Consider the following 19311-nt stretch of genomic DNA (forward strand, 5'->3'; position numbering starts at 1 on the left):
TAATGGCAGCGATAACAGACCGCGTTATGCCGCGGTATAAAGCACTCCATTAACTATGCTATTAACCCTGTGTGACCAACTTTTTACTATTGATGCTGCCTATGTTAAAAATAATTAAAAAAAATCCTATTATATAATTGTCTAAGGGTCACTTCCGTCTGTCTGTCGTGGATATTCATTGGTCGCGGCCTCTGTCTGTCATGGAAACCAAGTCGCTGATTGATCGTGGCAAAACGCCCACGACCAATCAGCGACGGCCATAGTCAGGCGGCAAAATGGCCACTCAATCCTTCCCCCAGTCAGTGCCCGCTCCATACTCTCCTCCAGTCAGCCCTCACACAGGGTTAATGCCAGTGTTACCGGAGCGCGGTGTAACGCACTCCGGTAAGGCTAGGTTCACATTGCGTTAGTGGGTGATCGCTAACGGACAGCATTGCACGGCGAAAATGTAGCAATTAACGCCGTGCAACGGGTCCGTTAGCGCACCCATTGACAGCAATGTAAATTTTGCCTGTAGCGCATCACTAGCGCGTGCCTTTTTCGGCTCGCGCTAGCGATGTGCCGTTCTTTTGCAGCGCGCCTCGGACGCTGCTTGCAGCGTCCGCGGCGCGCCCGAGGTCCGTTCCCCGCTCTCGCAGATCGGGGATCTGCAAGAGCGGGGACGTTAGCGCGACCCCTGAACGCGGCCCCTACAAAAACATTGCGTTAGCGCAATCCGCAAGCGCTAGCGCTAAACGGATTGCCCTAACGCAATGTGAACCTAGCCTAACTCAGCTGTTAACCCTGTGTGACCAACAGCATCAATAGTAAAAACATCTAATGTTACAAATAAGAAAAATTTAAAAAAATATGTTATTCTCACCCTCCGACGTCACCCGCTGTACTCACCAGTGCAAGCGGCAGGTTCCGGTGCCAAGGATGCGATGCGAGAAGGACCTTCCATGACGTCACGGCCATGTGACCGCGACGTCACAGGTCCTGCGCTTATACCAACCCTGGGACCGGAAGCTGCCACGCGCACCGCACACTGGCGCCAGGACTTCAAGGGGCCTTCGGAGGGTGAGTATATGTTTATTTTACGTCACTGGGCAATATACTACGTGGCTGGGCAATGTACTACGTGGCTGGGCAATGTACTACGTGGCTGGGCAATGTACTACGTGGCTGGGCAATGTACTACGTGGCTGGGCAATGTACTACGTGGCTGGGCAATGTACTACGTATGTATTTTTTTTTTTATTATTCTTATTTGTAACATTAGATGTTTTTACTATTGATGCTGCATACGCAGCATCAATAGTAAAAAGTTGGTCACACAGGGTTAACAGCTGCGTTACCGGAGTGCGTTACACTGCGCTCCGGTAACGCTGGCATTAACCCTGTGTGAGGGCTGACTGGAGGGGAGTATGGACTGGGCACTGACTGCGGGGAGGAAAGAGCGGCCATTTTGCCGCCAGACTATGGCCGTCGCTGATTGGTCGTGGCAATGGTGGTGGCAATGGTGGTGGGCGTTTTGCCACGACCAATCAGCGACTTGGTTTCCATGACAGACAGAGGTCACGACCAATAAATATCCGCGACAGACAGACGGAAGTGACCCTTAGACAATTATATAGTAGGATATGGGGTGGGGTGTTGTGAATTCTGCTCTTGGGCTCCCTCCGGTGGTTGCTAGTGGTAGTGCAGTGGTCTCTGGATTGTAATCTGGGCAGGTGTTTCTGCTTATTGTAGTTCTATTAGGTATTTAGGTTTGTAGGATCCATCAATCCCTGCCAGTTGTCCATTGTATCTTGGAGGGATTGCATCTCTGTCTGGCTCCAGTTGCCCTGCTGTCATTTCAGCTAAGGCTACTTTCACACTAGCGTCGGGCTCGGCCCGTCGCCGTGCGTCGGGCCGAGGTCCCCGACGCTAGCGTTGTCCCCGCCGCACAACGGGGGCAGCGGATGCATTTTTCCAGCGCATCCGCTGCCCCATTGTGAGGTGCGGGGAAGTGCGGGGAGGTGGGGGCGGAGTTCCGGCGGAGTTCCGGCCGCGCATGCGCGGTCGGAAAAAGCAGACCGTCGGGAGCAAAAAACGTTACATGTAACGTTTTTTGCTCCCGACGGTCCGCCACAGCACGGCGCAAACGTCGCAGGACGGTTGCGACGTGTGTCATTGCGTCGCAAATGCGTCGCTAATGTTAGTCAATGCAGAAAAAACGCATCCTGCAAGCACTTTTGCAGGATGCGTTTTTTCGGCAAAACGACGCATTTGCGACGTAATGCAGTTAACGCTAGTGTGAAAGTAGCCTAAGATAAGTTTCTGGTTTTGTTCTCTGTAGCACGCATGCAGTGTGCTTTTATGTGCAGTGCTATCTATTGTGTTTTTGTCCAGCTTAGACTTTAGTTTGGATTTTTCTGTCATGCTGGATTCTTTGGAGATGCAGATATACATCCTATGTCTTTAGTAAGATGTAGTAGATAGTATATTCTGCTGCTGATTTTTCTAGAGTTTTAATACTGACCGCTTAGTACTCTGTCCTATCCTTTTCTATTTTAGCTAATAGTGCCTCTTTTGCTAAACTCTGTCTTTTCTGCCTGTGTACGTATTTCCTCTTAGACTCACAGTCAATATTTGTGGGGGGCTGTCTATCCTTTGGGGCGCTACTCTGAGGCAAGATAGGATTTCCCATTTCCATCTTTAGGGGTATTTAGTCCTCCGGCTGTGTCGAGGTGTCTAGGCCATGTTAGGTACATCCCACGGCTACTTCTAGTTGCGGTGTCAGTATTAGGATTGCGGTCAGTACAGGTATCACTACTCCAGAGATAGTCACATGCGGCTTCAGGGTCACCGGATCATAACAGTGGGGCTGCATATTCATTACTGTAATGAGCTGTATCTGTGACCGCTCAGTACAGGAAGAAGCTGCGGCGCCGGGGAACCAGGGACTGCACAGTGCCAGGAGCAGGAGAGTATAATGGGTAGGGGGTGCGCTGCGCAATATTCACCTGCTCCCCGTTCCGGGCTCCGTTCCGTCTTCAGCAGTGACGCTCAGGTCAGAGGGCGCGATGACGTGGGTAGTGCGCGCCCTATGCATGAACGTCAGTGCAGAAGACGCTGAAGATGGAGCGGCGCCAGCATGAAGTCAGGTGAATATTTAAAGTGATGGGGGCCTGAGCGACGGAGAGGTGAGTATGTGATTTTTTTTTTTTTTTTTAATCGCAGCAACAGCAAATGGGGCAAGTGTCTGTATGGAGCATCTTATGGGGCCATAACGTTTGTGCAGTACTATATGGAGCAAGTGTCTATATGGAGCATCTTATGGGGCCATAATTAACGTTTGTGGAGCACTATATGGGGCTAGTGTCTGTATGGGGCATCTTATGGGGCCCATAATCAACATTTGTGCAGCATTATATTGTGCAAATGTGTCTATGGAGCATCTTATGGGGCCATTATTAACCTTTATGCAGAATATATTTTTTGTTTATAACCAATTATATGCTTTAAAGACTTTGCATTGTGATATTGTACATACAGTAGACAATGGAGTTTCTCACCAGCTGCCCCAGGGACGATGCGTTCAGGATACAAATCCGTCAAGAAAAGACTGTTAATCAAGGTAGACTTGCCCAAACCAGATTCACCTTCATACAAAAAAAAAAAAAAAAAGACTATATTAATAATGATTTAATATAATATCCTAAACAAAAAACGTATCTTTTGCGTAAAACATGAAATGCAACCAACAGTATTCTATGTGCCGCACAGTGACGACGATGTGTGTTTGTTTTCAGGCATTGAAGAATGTAACAAACTGCATTTTATGGCAGACGATCAAAAAATCCATTACACTGATATCAGAAAGATATTTTAGAGTTGGAGCAGACATATTTCTTAGATTTCATCAGACTTAAAGGACGCACCACCCCTAAACTGCTAAGTGAAACTGAGAAAACAAGTCAATTACGTATATTGTGGCACAACATCTTTGACAATACATTAGAAAAGTTTTTCTGTGTCACATTGTAACAAATGATCTTAGAGACCATGAATAACCTGGAATAAAAGACCCACATGAAACCCTGCTCAGCCCATCGATCGCTGTGCGAGGTTCTGGGTTTGCAAGAAAAGCTCATGAATAGGTCGGACTCTTGGCCCTCGCAGACATATCTCAGGTCATGCCCATATATTGCAGAACTGTGTAATTCAATTGAAGCGGTATTGTGCATTGGCATGTAGGATCAATATTCAGGATCAAATTGTATTCCCAATGTGATCGATTTAGAGAGGAGGAAGAAAATGGCAAGTTCCCTTTATATTTTTGCAGACAGAAGTATTTGCAAGGCTGCACTGCTACACTGGTTCTGATGCCCAACACACAGTATATACAGTCATATTTCACCCTAAAAGCAAAAACTTCTAGTGAACAATACAATGGAACAGGTCATTAATTTTTGCTGTATACCACCAGTATGAAACCTGTGCCTTACAGGGCTCCTTCACACAACCGTATTTTTGGCCCAAGTGCTGTCTGTGTAAAAAAATAAATAAATAAAATAAAAAAAAAAAAAAAAAAAAAAAAAAAATCTGACACCGCGCTGACAAAGGCTATTCAATAGGGAACTGCAGATGAGCAATTTTCACATGTGAAAACTAAAATGGCACCAGGCACTTGTTTCTTCCGTAAATCAGATTTGACTCACCCATTCAAGTCTGTGGGTGCATGAAGAAAAAAAACAAAAAAAAAAGAGCCTCAGTATAGCACCCATTCTTTTCAGATAGCTACACTGCAATTCTGTAACATGGGAAACAGTATTTTCTAATCTACTTTAGAGGATTTTTTTTTTAGTTTAAATACACAAAACAAATTTAGAATGAATAGAACATGATAGCCGAATAGCTATTGTTCTTTAACCCTTTTCATCACCGAGCCTGTTTTCAACTTCCTGACCAGGCCAAATTTTAAAATTCTGACCACTGTCACTTTATGAGGTATTAACTTGGACACTTTAATGGATCCTCACAGATTCTGAGATTTTTTTCTTGTGACATATTGTACTTTATGATAGTGGTAAAATTTCTTCATGCGATTTATGCTTATTTATGAAAAAAAATAAAAATGGAAATTTGGCAAAAAGAATGTAATTTTCAAACTTAATTTTTATGCCCTTAAATCAGTCACGTCGCTTTTTTTTTTTAATGGACCACATCACATTTGAAGTGACTTTGAGGGGGTCTATTTAACAGAAAATACCCATAAGTGACACCATTATAAAAACTGCACCCCTCAAGGTGCTCAAAACCACATTCAAGAAGTGTATTAACCCTTCATGTGCTTCATAGGAATTAATGGAATGTAGAAGGGAAAAAAAACAACAAACATTGAACTTTTTTTCCACAAAAATGTTACTTTAGACAATTTTTTTATTTTCACAAACAGTAAGGCTACGTTCACATTTGCGTTGTGCGGCGCAGCGTCGGCGACGCAACGCACAACGCATGCAAAACGCATGCACAACGCAGCGTTTTGTGACGCATGCGTTCTTTTTGCATGATTTTTGGCGCAGAAAAAACTGCATCATGCGGCATCCTCTGCGCCCTGACCGTTGCGCCAAAATGACGCATGCGTCACAAAACGCAAGACAACGCATGTCCATGCGGCCCCCATGTTAAATATAGGGGCGCATGACGCGTGCGTCACCGCGGCTGCGCCGCACCACGCTAATATGACCGTGGCCTAACAGGAGAGAACGGACCCCAAAATCTGTTGTGCAATTTCTCCTGAGTTTGCAGATACCCCATATATGGAGGAAAACTACTGTTTGGGCACACGTCGGGGCTCGGAAAGGAAGGAGTGATGTTTTGGAACACAGACTTTGATGGAATGGTCTGCGAGTGTCACAATGTGTTTAGAGAGCTTCTGATGTGCCTAAACAGTGGAAACCCCCCCCCCCAACACACACACACATACATACGTGACCACATTTTGGAAACTAGACCCCTCAAGGAATTTATCTGAGTTCAAGGTGCTCCCCACACATCTAGGAGGTGCCAAAACAGCAGAACCTCCCCATAAGTGACCTCATTTTAGAAACTACATCTCTTAAAGAAATTCATCTAGGGGCACAGTGATCATATTGACACCACAGGTGTGTCACAGAATTTTTTTTTTACCATTGGGCAGTGAAGTTTAAAAAAAACAACAAAAAAAACAAAAGAAACACCAAACCACATTTTTACCATAAATATTTTGTTTTAGCCCCAGATTTTACATTTTTTACACTGGTAAACGGATAAAAATTGCACCAAAATGTGTCCCACAATTTCTACTGAATAAGGAGATTTTTGTGTACTCACCGTAAAATCCTTTTCTCCGAGCCAATCATTGGGGGACACAGGACCATGGGTGTTATGCTGCTGCCACTAGGAGGACACTAACTAAACACAGAAAGAATAGCTCCTCCCCTGCAGTATACACCCTCCTGCTGGCTCTCAGTGAACCAGTTCGGTAACAAAGCAGTAGGAGCTTAATATTTACAGTATTTTTTCGGACTATAAGACGCACCGGACCATAAGACACACCCTAAATTTTCAGAATAAAAATAAGGGAAAAAAAAAAATAAGGTTTCAAATGAGGGTACGTCTTACAGTCCGAATTCAGCTTTCCAGTGAAGGGATCGGCACAGGTGGAGAAGTGTTCACAGGGGTCTTTCGGTGGTCCAGGCTGGTGCGTTGACCTTCAGGAAATCCCATCCCAGGCTGGTGCGCTGTGCTCCGGGGCAGAACAGGGGCTGCGCTGTGCTCCGGGGCAGAACAGGGGCTGCGCTGTGCTCCGGGGCAGAACAGGGGCTGCGCTGTGCTCCGGGGCAGAACAGGGGCTGCGCTGTGCTCCGGGGCAGAACAGGGGCTGCGCTGTGCTCCGGGGCAGAACAGGGGCTGCGCTGTGCTCCGGGGCAGAACAGGGGCTGCGCTGTGCTCCGGGGCAGAACAGGGGCTGCGCTGTGCTCCGGGGCAGAACAGGGGCTGCGCTGTGCTCCGGGGCAGAACAGGGGCTGCGCTGTGCTCCGGGGCAGAACAGGGGCTGCGCTGTGCTCCGGGGCAGAACAGGGGCTGGGCTCCGGGGCCGTGGCAGCAGCTCTCTGGGCTCAGTGGGGGCTCCGACGGCATATCGTCAAAGCCCTGAGGCCCCAAGCTCATCCGTTAATGGCATGTTGCGGTGGCCTCCGAGAACATGGGCGCCGGGAAAATGGCCGCCGGGCTGGATCACGCTCAGATTCAGATCTTGTTGACGAGATCTCGGGAGACAAGATGAGGATATCATCTAAATACGGGAGCACCACCAGTCCTCGGGTGTGGAGTATGGCCACGGCAGCCGCCATGACCTTGGTGAATACCCTGGGAGCGGTGGCGAGGCCGAAGGGCAGAGCAACGAATTGGAAGTGATCTTCCTGAATTGCGAAGCGAAGAAACCTTTGGTGAGAAGGTAAAATAGGAATGTGGAGGTATGCGTCCTGGATGTCTATAGACGCCAGCAACTCGCCTTTTTCCATGGAGGCAATGACAGAACGAAGCAATTCCATCCGGAACCGTCGCACCCTGACGAACCTGTTCAGCAGTTTTAGGTCCAGTATGGGCCGTACTGTACTGTCCTTCTTTGGAACAATGAAGAGGTTTGAAAAAAAACCTTGAAACCTTTCGTTTTGAGGGACCGGAATAATAACTCCATCTTTTCTCAGAGAGCTTATAGCTTTGAAGAACTCTGATGCTTTTGCCCTGGGAGGAGAAGACAGGAAAAAACGGTTTGGAGGACAAGATAAGAGATCTATCTTGTATCCGGAGGACACCAGACCGCGGACCCACTCGTCGTGAATGACCGAGAGCCACGCGGCACTAAAGGAAAGCAGGCGGCCGCCTACTTTGAGGGTGTCCCCCAGATATTGCAGTGAGTCATTATGTGGAAGGTCTGCCCGTTCTGGCTCCCCTGGATCCTGACTGCCTTGGCCTGCCTCTCCATGAAGGTGAAGGCTTAAAAGAGGTCTGTGAACCCCTGTTTCCATGTTGTGCCCGGCCGGAACCGGGAGATGTGGAAGTAGAGGACCAGTTTGAGTTGTAACGAGAAAAAAAATAAAAATAAAAATAAAAATCGGGACCGGGCCTGTGGTTGCGGGTTCCGAAAAGGCCGAGAGGGTCTCTGTTGTGGAAGAAATTTACTCTTCCCTCCAGTGGCATCAGAAATTAACTGGTCGAGCTTTTTGCCAAAAAGGCGACCGCTCTGATATGGGAGAGAAGTCAATGACTTTTTGGAAGTAGAATCCGTACGCTAGTCCCTGAGCCATAAGGACCTCCGGATGGCGTTGGCATTGGCTGCTGCTTGAGAAGCGCAGTTAGCAGCATCCAGGGACGCGGTCACTACAAAATCTCCAGCTCTGGCTGTCTGAGTAGCGAGGTCTGCCATCTCGGGGGGGGTGTGAAGACAAGACTTCAGCCCAGTGGGTCATAGCCTTAGCCACCCACGTAGCGGTAAAAGATGGAAAGAGTGCGGCCGCTGAGGCTTCAAAAGCTGAACGCGCCATATTGTCGATCTGACGATCGATTGGATCTTTAATAGAGGCGCCCTCTGAGGATAAAACAGATTTCGTAGCCAGGCGCGATACCGGAGGATCTACTGGGGGAGATTGTGACCAATCTCTTCTTAGATCCTGGGCAAAGGTGTTGTGAATTCTGCTTTTGGGTTCCCTCCGGTGGTGGTAGGTGGTAATGCAGTTGTCCCTGGGTTTCAGTCCTGGTCAGGTGTTTCTGCTGATTGCAGTTCTGACTGGGGTATTTAGGTGTGCAGGATTCATTAGTCCTTGCCAGTTGTCAATTGTTGTTGGGAGGTGTAGGACCTCTGCCTGGTTCCTCCTGCCTTTCTGCCAAATCAGCAAAGATAAGTGTCTGGTTTTGTTTCTGTGGCACACATGCTGTGTGCTTCATAATTCAGTGCTATTCTTTTGTGTTTTCTTGTCCAGCTTAGATTGTGTCAGTATTTTCTCAGTCTTGTTGGATTCTCTGGGGTTGCAGATATTCATTCCACGTCTTTAGTTAGATTGTGGAATTTTTTGTATTATCTGCTGTGGATATTTTTGGAAGGGTTTTAATACTGACCGCCTAGTATTCTGTCCTATCCTTTCCTATTTAGCTAGAGTGGCCTCTTTTGCTAAATCTTGTTTTCTGCCTGCGTGTGTCTTTTCTTCTCCTGCTCACAGTCAATATTCGTGGGGGGCTGCCTATCCTTTGGGGTTTTGCTCTGAGGCAAGGTAGCATTCCCATTTCCACCTATAGGGGTATTTAGTCTTCCGGCTGTGTCGAGGTGTCTAGGGTTTGTTAGGCTCACACCACGGCTACTTCTAGTTGCGGTGTTAGTTCAGGATTTGAGGTCAGTACAGTTTCCACCTACTCCAGAGAACGTTTCATGCGACTCCAAGGTCACCGGATCATAACAGTACAACTGGCCACTAATGAGCTAAATGCATCTCAGAAGAAGGGAAGAAAGGTGTTGAGCCTTTTTTTTTTTTTTTTTTACAGCCTGTAATTTGAAATGGGAATGCTACCTTGCCTCAGAGCAAAACCCCAAAGGATAGGCAGCCCCCCACGAATATTGACTGTGAGCAGGAGAAGAAAAGACACACGCAGGCAGAAAACAAGATTTAGCAAAAGAGGCCACTCTAGCTAAATAGGAAAGGATAGATAATGAATATCTGCAACCCCAGCGAATCCAACAAGACTGAGAAAATACTGACAATCTAAGCTGGACAAGAAAACACAAGAATAGCACTGAATTATGAAGCACACAGCATGTGTGCCACAGAAACAAAACCAGACACTTATCTTTGCTGATTTGGCAGAAAGGCAGGAGGAACCAAGCAGAGGTCCAACACCTCCCAACAATTGACAACTGGCAAGGACTAAAGAATCCTGCACACCTAAATACCCCAGTCAGAACTGCAATCAGCAGAAACACCTGACCAGGACTGAAACCCAGGGACAACTGCATTACCACCTACCACCACCGGAGGGAACCCAAAAGCAGAATTCACAACACAAAGGGATATGTGGACTCCATGGGCTTCTGCCCTGTGAGTCGTTTATCTGGACGGATCCTGTGAGATTCAACAATTTGCTTAAACTCGGGATGAGTGGCGAACACTCTGTGAGCTCGTTTGGTCCTCTTAAAGGACACGGCATGATCCGTTTTAGATAAGGGTTCCTCCTTAAGTCTCAAAGCCTTATTCACTCACTCAATTAGAGAGTCGTGAGTCTCCTGAACGTGATGAAATTCCTGATCTAGGGACGTGTCAGAATCGTCCTCTGAAACAGGTTCTCTACCAGCCCCAATGGAAGGGGAGCGAGAAATGGAGCTCTCAGAACCCGAAAACCGGTGATGGTCTGGGGATATGGCATGAGTCCTTTTCCTGGAAGAGTGAGAATTCCTTGGCAAGGTACGACCCCTGGAGTACGAGGGGTTCTGACCATCGGAAGTGTCGTCCGTATTAGTGCCCTGGTTAAAGGAAGGGTCTCGGAACGAGTCTAACGCTTTTGCCAGGGATGCCATAGACCGGGAAAGGGAGGTAGCCCACTCAGGGGGACTAGGCTCACTGGGTTCAGTATCAGCAACAAGTGGTTCCTGAGCCGTCACCGGTTCACAAGCTGTGCATAATGCAGTATTGTGACCCCGGGGTAATGATACCTTACAAGAGGTACATGCAGTGAAAAATACAGAGTGGGTTTTCCCAGACTTTGTGAGGCTTTGGTTGAGACATAGTAAAGCCTGGAGGAAAGCGCTTACTAGCAGGGGAAGGGTTAAGTTATGCTTCTGGAGCTTACCCATGTCCTGTGTCTTGAGCCCCAGGGAGATCCGTAGTGTAGGCAGAGAAAAAACGCTAGTCCTGAGGGCTGTGATAGCAAACGCTGGAGCAGTGCTGCAGCAGCAGGGCTGTGGGTGTCCCAAGATGGCCGCCGAGACCAGGAAGTGGGAGCTCATCACAGGGAATGAGAAACGCCAGGAAAAGTGGGCTGGGCTAAAACTCCGGCCTGTATTGAGGGAATTTTTTTTTTTTTTTTTTTTTTTTTTTTAAACTTCTCTGCGGTTGCGGCCTGCAGCGCCGTGACCGCTATTAGCGCCAACATTAGCTGCACTCTTTCGTGGGGTTGCCGCACTACGGACCACCCACGGACACAGGCTTAAGGTGCGGACCTCCCATACCCCGGGTACCAGGACCCCCCAGCTCCTCGGCCCCCGCAGTGTACTCACGGTAGATGCGGTGGGCCGGTGCTCAATCCACCGTCGCCATAGTCAGAGAGGGGGTGGAGAGCTTCTGCCGCCATGCTTCATCTGCTATATCAGTGGTGATGCAGAGGGGGGCTGCACGGAAGCCATATATATCATGTCCGGCTATGCACCTAGCTCCAGGAGAGGTAGATGGAGGGCTATTCCATGTGGTCGCCTGCTATGGAGGGGGGAGATCGGAACGCGAAGGAACCGTCGCCCGTAAGGTGAGCTCAGGGCTGGCATCCAACGTTGCAGGAAAGGATACGGGAGGGACGCTCCACGTACTTGCCTGTTGATGGTTCGTCGGAGATCGGAACCTAGAAAGGATCCGTCGCCCCCATTCGCTCCGTTAAGGAAAAATAGAATAAAAAAGTAAAAAGCTAAAAATAAAAACGGTGGGTCTGAAAGCAGACCCAATGCCTCCTACAGACACTAAGCAAGAACTGGTTCACTGAGAGCCAGCAGGAGGGTGTATACTGCAGGGGATGAGCTATTCTTTCTGTGTTTACTTAGTGTCCTCCTAGTGGCAACAGCATAACACCCATGGTCCTGTGTCACCCATTGAGGCGTAAGAGAAATAGAAATACCCCATATATGGCTGTACCGTACTACTTAGCCATACAGTGAGACTTGGGAGGGACAGAGCTCTATTTGCCTCATGGAGCAAATATTCCTAGAACAGTTTGCGGACTCCATATAAAGAGCCCCCAAGTGCTCGAAGAACAGAATCCCCCATCAAGTGACCCCATTTTGGAAATTATACCCCTTTGGGAATTTATCTACAGGTGTATTGACGACTGACTCCGTGGGTGTTTTCCAAAAACAAGCAGCAGTGATGTTGCTAATTGCTGTGATCAGTACCGTTGTGGTGACCACCTCAAGCTTCGGCAGACACGCACCTGTAAATTAGGCTGGTTGTCATCGCTACAGAAATGCCAAACATGTGGACGTTACATTTGTTTTAGGCACACTGTGGGGCTCATAAGGGAATTGGAAGCACAGATAATGATCTCCGCATTTAGCCGGTTAAATTGCCGGGAGTGATGGAGGTAACGCTACAGGCAGTGAGTGTTGAGTGTCAGCTGTCATACCAGCTGAACACCAGTTGGCAATCGCGCATGTTCAGCTCCTGTGTGCAGGCGATCGCCAGGACATACATACATACATACACACACACACACACACACACACACCACATCGGTTAGGAAGTACTTACAAGTGCTTCTCACCAAATTAGAATATCATAAAAAAGTTAATTTATTTCAGTTCTTCAATACAAAAAGTGAATCTCATTATATAAAGTCACTACACAGTGATCTATTTCAAGTATCTATTCCTGTTAATGTTGATGATTATGACTTACAGCCAATGAAAACCCAAAAGTCATCTCAGTAAATTAGAATAATTACAAAAAAAAAAAAACCACCTGAAAAGGCTTCCTAAGCATTTAAAAAGGTTCCTTAGTCTGTTTCAGTAGGCGCCACAATCATGGGGAAGACTGCTGACTTGACAGCTGTCCAGAAGGTAGTCAGTCCACAAGGAGGGTAAGCCACAAAAGGTCATTGCTAAAGAAGCTGGCTGTTCGCAGAGTGCTTTATCCAAGTATATTAATACAAAGTTGAGTGGAAGGAAAAAATGTGGTAGAAAAAGGTGCACAAACAACCGGGATAACTACAGCCTTGAAAGGATTGTTAAGAAAAGGCCATTTAAAAATTTGGGAGAGATTTACAACGAGTGGACTGCTGCTGGAGTCATTGCTTCAAGAGCCACCATACACAGAGGTATTCAAGATGTGGGCTACAAGTGTCACACTCCTTGTGTCAAGCCGCTTATGACCAATAGAGAGAAAGGAGAAAAAGAACAGGACTGTTGCTCAGTGGTCCAAGGTGTTTTCAGATGAAAGTAAATCTTGCATTTCATTTGCAGATCAAGGTCCCAGAGTCTGAAAGAAGAGTGGAGAGGGCACAATCCAAGCTGCCTGAGGTCATGTGTGAAGTTTCCACAATCAGTGATGGTTTGGGGAGCCATGTCATCTGCTGGTGTAAGTCCACAGTGTTTTATCAAGACCAAAGTCAGGGCAGCCGTCTACCAGAAAATTTTAGAGCACTTCATGCTTCCCTTTCCCGACAAGCTTTTTGGAGATGGAAATTTCATTCTCCAGCAGGACTTGGCACCTGTCCACACTGCCAAAAGTACCAATACCTGATTTAAAAACAACAGTATCACTGTGCTTAATTGACCAACAAAGTCGCCTGACCTTAACCCCACAGAGAATCTATGGAGTATTGTCAGGAAGAAGAGGAGAGACACCAGACCCAACAATGCAGACGAGCTGAAGGCTGCTATCAAAGTAACCTGGGCTTCCATAACACCTCAGCAGTGCCACAGGCTGATCGCCTCCGTGCCACCCCGCATTGATGCAGTGATTGATGCAAAAGGAGCCCCGACCAAATATTGAGTGCATTTACTGAACATACATTTCAGTAGGCCAACATTTCCGATTTTCAAATCATTTTTCAAGCTGGTGTTATAAAGTATTCTAATTTATTGAGATAATGACTTTTGGGTTTTCATTGGCTGTAAGCCATGATCATCAACATTATAATAATAATAATTTTTATTTATATAGCGCCAACATATTCCGCAGCGCTTTACAAATTATGGAGGGGACTTGTACAGACAATAGACATTCAGCATAACAGAAATCACAGTTCAAAATAGATACCAGGAGGAATGAGGGCCCTGCTCGCAAGCTTACAAACTATGAGGAAAAGGGGAGACACGAGAGGTGGATGGTAACAATTGCTTTCGTTATTTGGACCAGCCATAGTGTAAGGCTCAGGTGTTCATGTAAAGCTGCATGAACCAGTTAACTGCCTAAGTATGTAGCAGTACAGACACAGAGTGCTATTGACTGCATAAAGTGTATGAGAACATGATGCGAGGAACCTGATTATGTTTTTTTTTTTTTTTTAATAGGCCACACAGGGATAGTTAGGTTAATGCGTTGAGGCGGTAGGCCAATCTGAACAAATGAGTTTCTAAGGCACGCTTAAAACTGTGGGGATTAATCATATTAACCTAGGTAGTGCATTCCAAAGAATCGGCGCAGCACGTGTAAAGTCTTGGAGACGGGAGTGGGAGGTTCTGGTTATTGAGGATGCCAACCTGAGGTCATTTGCAGAGCGGAGGGCACGGGTAGGGTGGTAGACTGAGACCAGAGAGGAAATGTAGGGTGGTGCTGAGCCATGGAGTGCTTTGTGGGATGAGGGTAATAGTTTTGTACTGGATTCTGGAGTGGATGGGTAGCCAGTGTAATGACTGGCACAAGGTAGAGGCATCGGTGTAACGGTTGTTGAGGAATATGATCCTGGCTGCAGCATTCAGGACAGATTGGAGCGGGGAGAGTTTGGTAAGAGGGAGGCCGATTAGTAGAGAGTTACAATAGTCCAGACGAGAATGAATAAGTGAAACAGTAAGAGTTTTTGCAGAGTCGAAAGTAAGAAAAGGGCGAATTCTAGAAATGATAAGAAGAGCGAGCCAGTGATCGGATGTGGGGGGTGAATGAAAGCTCGGAGTCAAGTATGACCCCAAGGCAGCGGGCATCTTGCTTTGGAGTAATGGTGGAACCACACACGGAGATGGCAATGTCAGGCAAAGATAGGTTAGTAGAGGGAGAGAACACGAGGAGTTCAGTTTTTGACAGGTTCAGTTTTAGATAGAGGGAGGACATGATGTTAGAGACAGCGGTAAGACAATCACTGGTGTTTTCTAAAAAGTTTGGCGTGATAACAAGAGAAGTGTATAATTGGGTGTCGTCAGCATAGAGATGGTACTGGAAACCAAATCTACTGATTGTCCAATAGGGGCAGTATACAAGGAGAAGAGGAGGGGGCCTAGGACTGATCCTTGAGGAACCCCAACAGTAAGGGGAAGGTGAGAGGAGGAGGAACCAGCAAAACATACAGTGAAGGATCGATCAGAGAGAACGGTGTCCTTGAGGCCGATGGAGCGGAGCATAGTGAGGAGGAGCTGATGATCCAGAGTATCGAATGCTACGGAGAGATCCAAGAGAATTAGCATGGAGTAGTGATCATTAGATTTAGCTGTTAGTAGGTCATTAGAGACTTTAGTGAGGGCAGTTTCAGTAGAGTGTAAGGAGCAGAAGCCAGATTGAAGAGGGTCGAGAAGAGAGTTATCTGAGAGATAGCGGGTAAGACTGGAGTGGACCAGGCGTTCGAGGAGTTTAGAGATGAAGGGAAGATTAGAGACAGATCTATAATTAGCGGCACAGTTTTGGTCGAGGGATGTTTTTTTAAGTAATGGATGTATGATGGCATGCTTAAATGAGGAGGGAAAAATACCGGAAGTGAGAGAAAGGGTGAATATTTTTGTTAGGTGAGAGGTGACAGCCGGGGAAAGGGACTGGAGGAGATGTGACGGAATGGGGTCACTGGTGCAAGTGGTCGGGCGAGAAGATGCAAGGAGCCTGCTTACTTCTTCTTCTGTAACTGGTTCAAAGTCAGAGAGTGAACTAGATGCAGTGGGGGAGGGAGGACAGTGTATGGTATGAAGAGATTGGGAGATGATTTCCTGTCGAATGTGGTCAATGAGGACTGCAAGTTCTTCATATGTTTCTGGGTGTTAATGGCCAGTATGTTTCTATAAGTGTGGAAAGTGGGGGTGACCTGAGCAGGGTGGCAGTTCTTGATAGAGAATGAAAGAAGGTTGTGGTCAGAGAGCGGGAGAGGGGAGTTTGTGAAATTGTCCACTGAGCAAAGCCGGGAGAAGACCAAGTCAAGGGAGTTTCCATCTTCATGTTTTGGAGAGTTAGTATGCTGCGAGAGGCCGAAAGAGGAGGATAGAGATAAAAGGTGAGAAGCAGATGGAGAGAGGGGAGAAGCAATGGGGATGTTGAAATCACCCATGATAAGGGTGGGGGTGTCACAGGAGAGAAAGTGTGGAAGCCCGGTGGCAAAGTGAGCCAGGAACTGATGAGAGGGGCCGGGAGGATGATACACCACCGCCACTCGCATGGAGAAGGGGACGTAGAGTCTGACAGCATGGACCTCAAAGGAAGGGAATACAAGTGAGGGTACTTGGGGAATAACTTGGAAGGTACATTTGGGCAGATTTATGGTGACATTGATGTGATGATTCAGGGTCATTGTCTTGATAAGAATACACTCGAGATAAGGAACCTATGCGCGCGTTACTACAATTATATCCAGGGTCAGTGAAAAAAAAACAAACCAAAAAAAAAAACAAAAAAACAGCAGCTGAAATTTATCCTTGTGTTCAATATTTAGCAAAAGCTGAAAATAATGTTCAAAAAGTCTGTACTTCTGACAGCGTTGCCATGCAGGCAGCTCATTTGGCTGCATTAGTGCCTGGGGACAGATGGGCCCCTCAGCCTGCCTCCGTCAGTCAGTACTAACCTGCGCAGGTCTCCAGGCTACCGGTGCCCATGTTATACCATAACTGGCGGTAAACTGAGAACAGAATCTATGACAAGCAATCATCTGTACCCCTAAACAGCCCTCCTGTAACCCCAGAAGCGGTGTTGACTTTTGTTCATTATATCATCTGCACTAACAACTCTAAAATACCTACATAAAGATGGAGTAAGATGAGCAGTAGCACAACGAATCACCCTCCAAGACTGATCAAGCAGTTTCTGCAAAAAGTTAACAGATGTCCAGATTGCAGAGAAGTTTTTGGTCTCTTTTTTTTTCCTGGACCGCAGGCTCCCACAGAGTCAGACAATAAGCCAAAAAAGTTGAAGTTTTCCACATTTTTTTCTCTTCACAATATGCTTTGATCCACGGTCTGTATGCAATAAGCATCCTTTCCTGCACAACTACTTTCTGAACAACTCTATTAATCTGTTGGCCCTCACTGAAACCTGGATTCAGGATTCTGACACTGTCTCCCCTGCTGCTATTTCCCATGGTGGCTTACAATTCTCCCATTCGCCGAGACTCGTAAACAGACTTGGTGGTGGAGTCAGCATACTCCTGTCCCCAAAATGCACTTTCCAGGTCAGCCCCCCCAGTTCCATCACTCTGATTCCCTTCTTTTGAGGTCCACAACATCAGGCTCTTCCATCCCCTCTCTCTCAGAGTAGCTGTCATATATCGGCCCCCAGGCTCACCCACCCACTTCCATGACCATTTTTCTGCCTGGCTGTCACACTTCAAGTCCTCAGAACTACCAACCCTTATCTTGGGAGACTTCAACAACCTCCATCAATAGCCCCACTTCCACATCTATATCCCAGCTTCTATCACTAACCACTTCACTCAGCCTCTCACAGCTCTCAACCTCTGAGACACACAAAGACGGTAACACCCTTGACCTGGTTTTTGTCTGGCTCCGTTTCAATCTCCTACCTAGATAACTCACCGCTTCACCTTTCTGACCACAACATTCTCTCCTTCATGCTCAGAAATCCTCGCCCACCTACCGCACTTGCAGAAATTTACAAGTCGTTAACACTCATTCACTTAGGGTACCTTCACACTGAGCGACGCTGCAGCGATATAGTCAACGATGCCGATCGCTGCAGCGTCGCTGTTTAGTCGTTGTGTGGTCGCTGGAGAGCTGTCACACAGACGGCTCTCCAGCGACCAACAATGCCGAAGTCCCCGGGTAACCAGGGTAAACATCGGGTTACTAAGCGCAGGGCCGCGCTTAGTAACCCGATGTTTACCCTGGTTACCATTGTAAAAGTAAAAAAAAAACAAAACACATACTCACATTCCGGTGCCCGGCGTCCGCTTCCCTGCACTCCATCTGCATCCTGTGTCAGCGCCGAACATCTCCGGCATCTCCCACAGAGCAGAGCGGTGACGTCACCGCTCTGCTTTACGGCCGGCACTTACACAGGATGCAGGAGGAGTGCAGGGAAGCGGACGCCGGGCACCGGAATGTGAGTATGTGTTTTTTTTTTTTTTCACATTTACACTGGTAACCAGGGTAAACATCGGGTTACTAAGCGCGGCCCTGCACTTAGTAACCCGATGTTTACCCTGGTTACCAGTGAAGACATCGCTGGATCGGTGTCACACACACCGATTCAGCGATGTCAGCGGGAGATCCAGCGACGAAATAAAGTTCTGGACTTTCAGCAACGACCAGCGATCTCACAGCAGGATCCTGATCGCTGCTGCCTGTCAAACACAATGATATCGCTAGCCAGGACGCTGCAACGTCACGGATCGCTATTGTTATCGTTGTAAAGTCGCTTAGTGTGAAGGTACCTTTAGACTCCCTACACTCATCACTGTCCCCGATCTCAACTTTTTCATGTACTGATTTGGCTGTACATCACTACAATGACACTCTTAGAAGCACCCTGGCCCAAATAGTGCCCCTCACCCTCAGAACCTCCAAACACAGAGTAAACCTGCCCTGGCTCACATAGCAAACTCAACTTCTCCAGCGATGCTCTAGGAGTGCTGAACGCTTATGGAGGAAAACTCGCACACCAGAAGACTTCATCCACTATAAATTTATATTAAGGACCTATAACTCTGCCCTTCACCTCGCCAAACAGACCTAGTACACCATCCTGATGTCCTCACTAACAACCCCAAAAAAACTTTGACACTTTTCACTCCTTCCTCAGCCCTAAAGCACAAGCCCCTATCACAGACATTTGTGTTGATGACCTGGCCTCCCACTTAAAGGGAACCTGTCACCCCCCCAGGCGTTTTTAACTAAAAGAGCCACCTTGGGCAGCAGTAATGCTGCATTCTGTCAAGGTGGCTCTTTTAGTTATTGGTGCTGTAACTGCAGAAATAATCAGTTTTATAATTTGTCCCAAATACCTTTCTTCAGTCCTGGAAGCAGGTCTTTCCCCCCCTGCTGCAGACGCCACACAGCCGTCACTCAAGTCTTCGTCGCCGGCCGCCGCATCCTCAGCGCTGTTTTGAAATCAGCCGGCGCCTGTGCTCTTTTGTCATGCCTTGGGCAGGCGCAGTGAGTGCTGCCTGTCCTCTCTCCTCATATGCAGTTTA

General features: G+C 47.3%; 1 protein-coding gene across 4 annotated transcripts in view; it reads right to left on the bottom strand.

Moving 5' to 3' along the window:
• The window catches only part of SEPTIN2 (septin 2), a 126596-nt gene that overhangs the window by 49613 nt on the left and 57672 nt on the right, over nt 1-19311 (bottom strand). For all 4 annotated transcript variants that reach the window (XM_077291008.1, XM_077291009.1, XM_077291011.1 and 1 more), the window contains exon 4: nt 3540-3626. In XM_077291008.1, coding sequence (XP_077147123.1) covers nt 3540-3626 — 87 coding nt within the window. The remainder of the gene's footprint in view (nt 1-3539; nt 3627-19311) is intronic.

Source organism: Ranitomeya variabilis, chromosome 2 (genome assembly GCF_051348905.1).
Source record: "Ranitomeya variabilis isolate aRanVar5 chromosome 2, aRanVar5.hap1, whole genome shotgun sequence".
Taxonomy (NCBI): Eukaryota; Metazoa; Chordata; class Amphibia; order Anura; family Dendrobatidae; genus Ranitomeya; species Ranitomeya variabilis.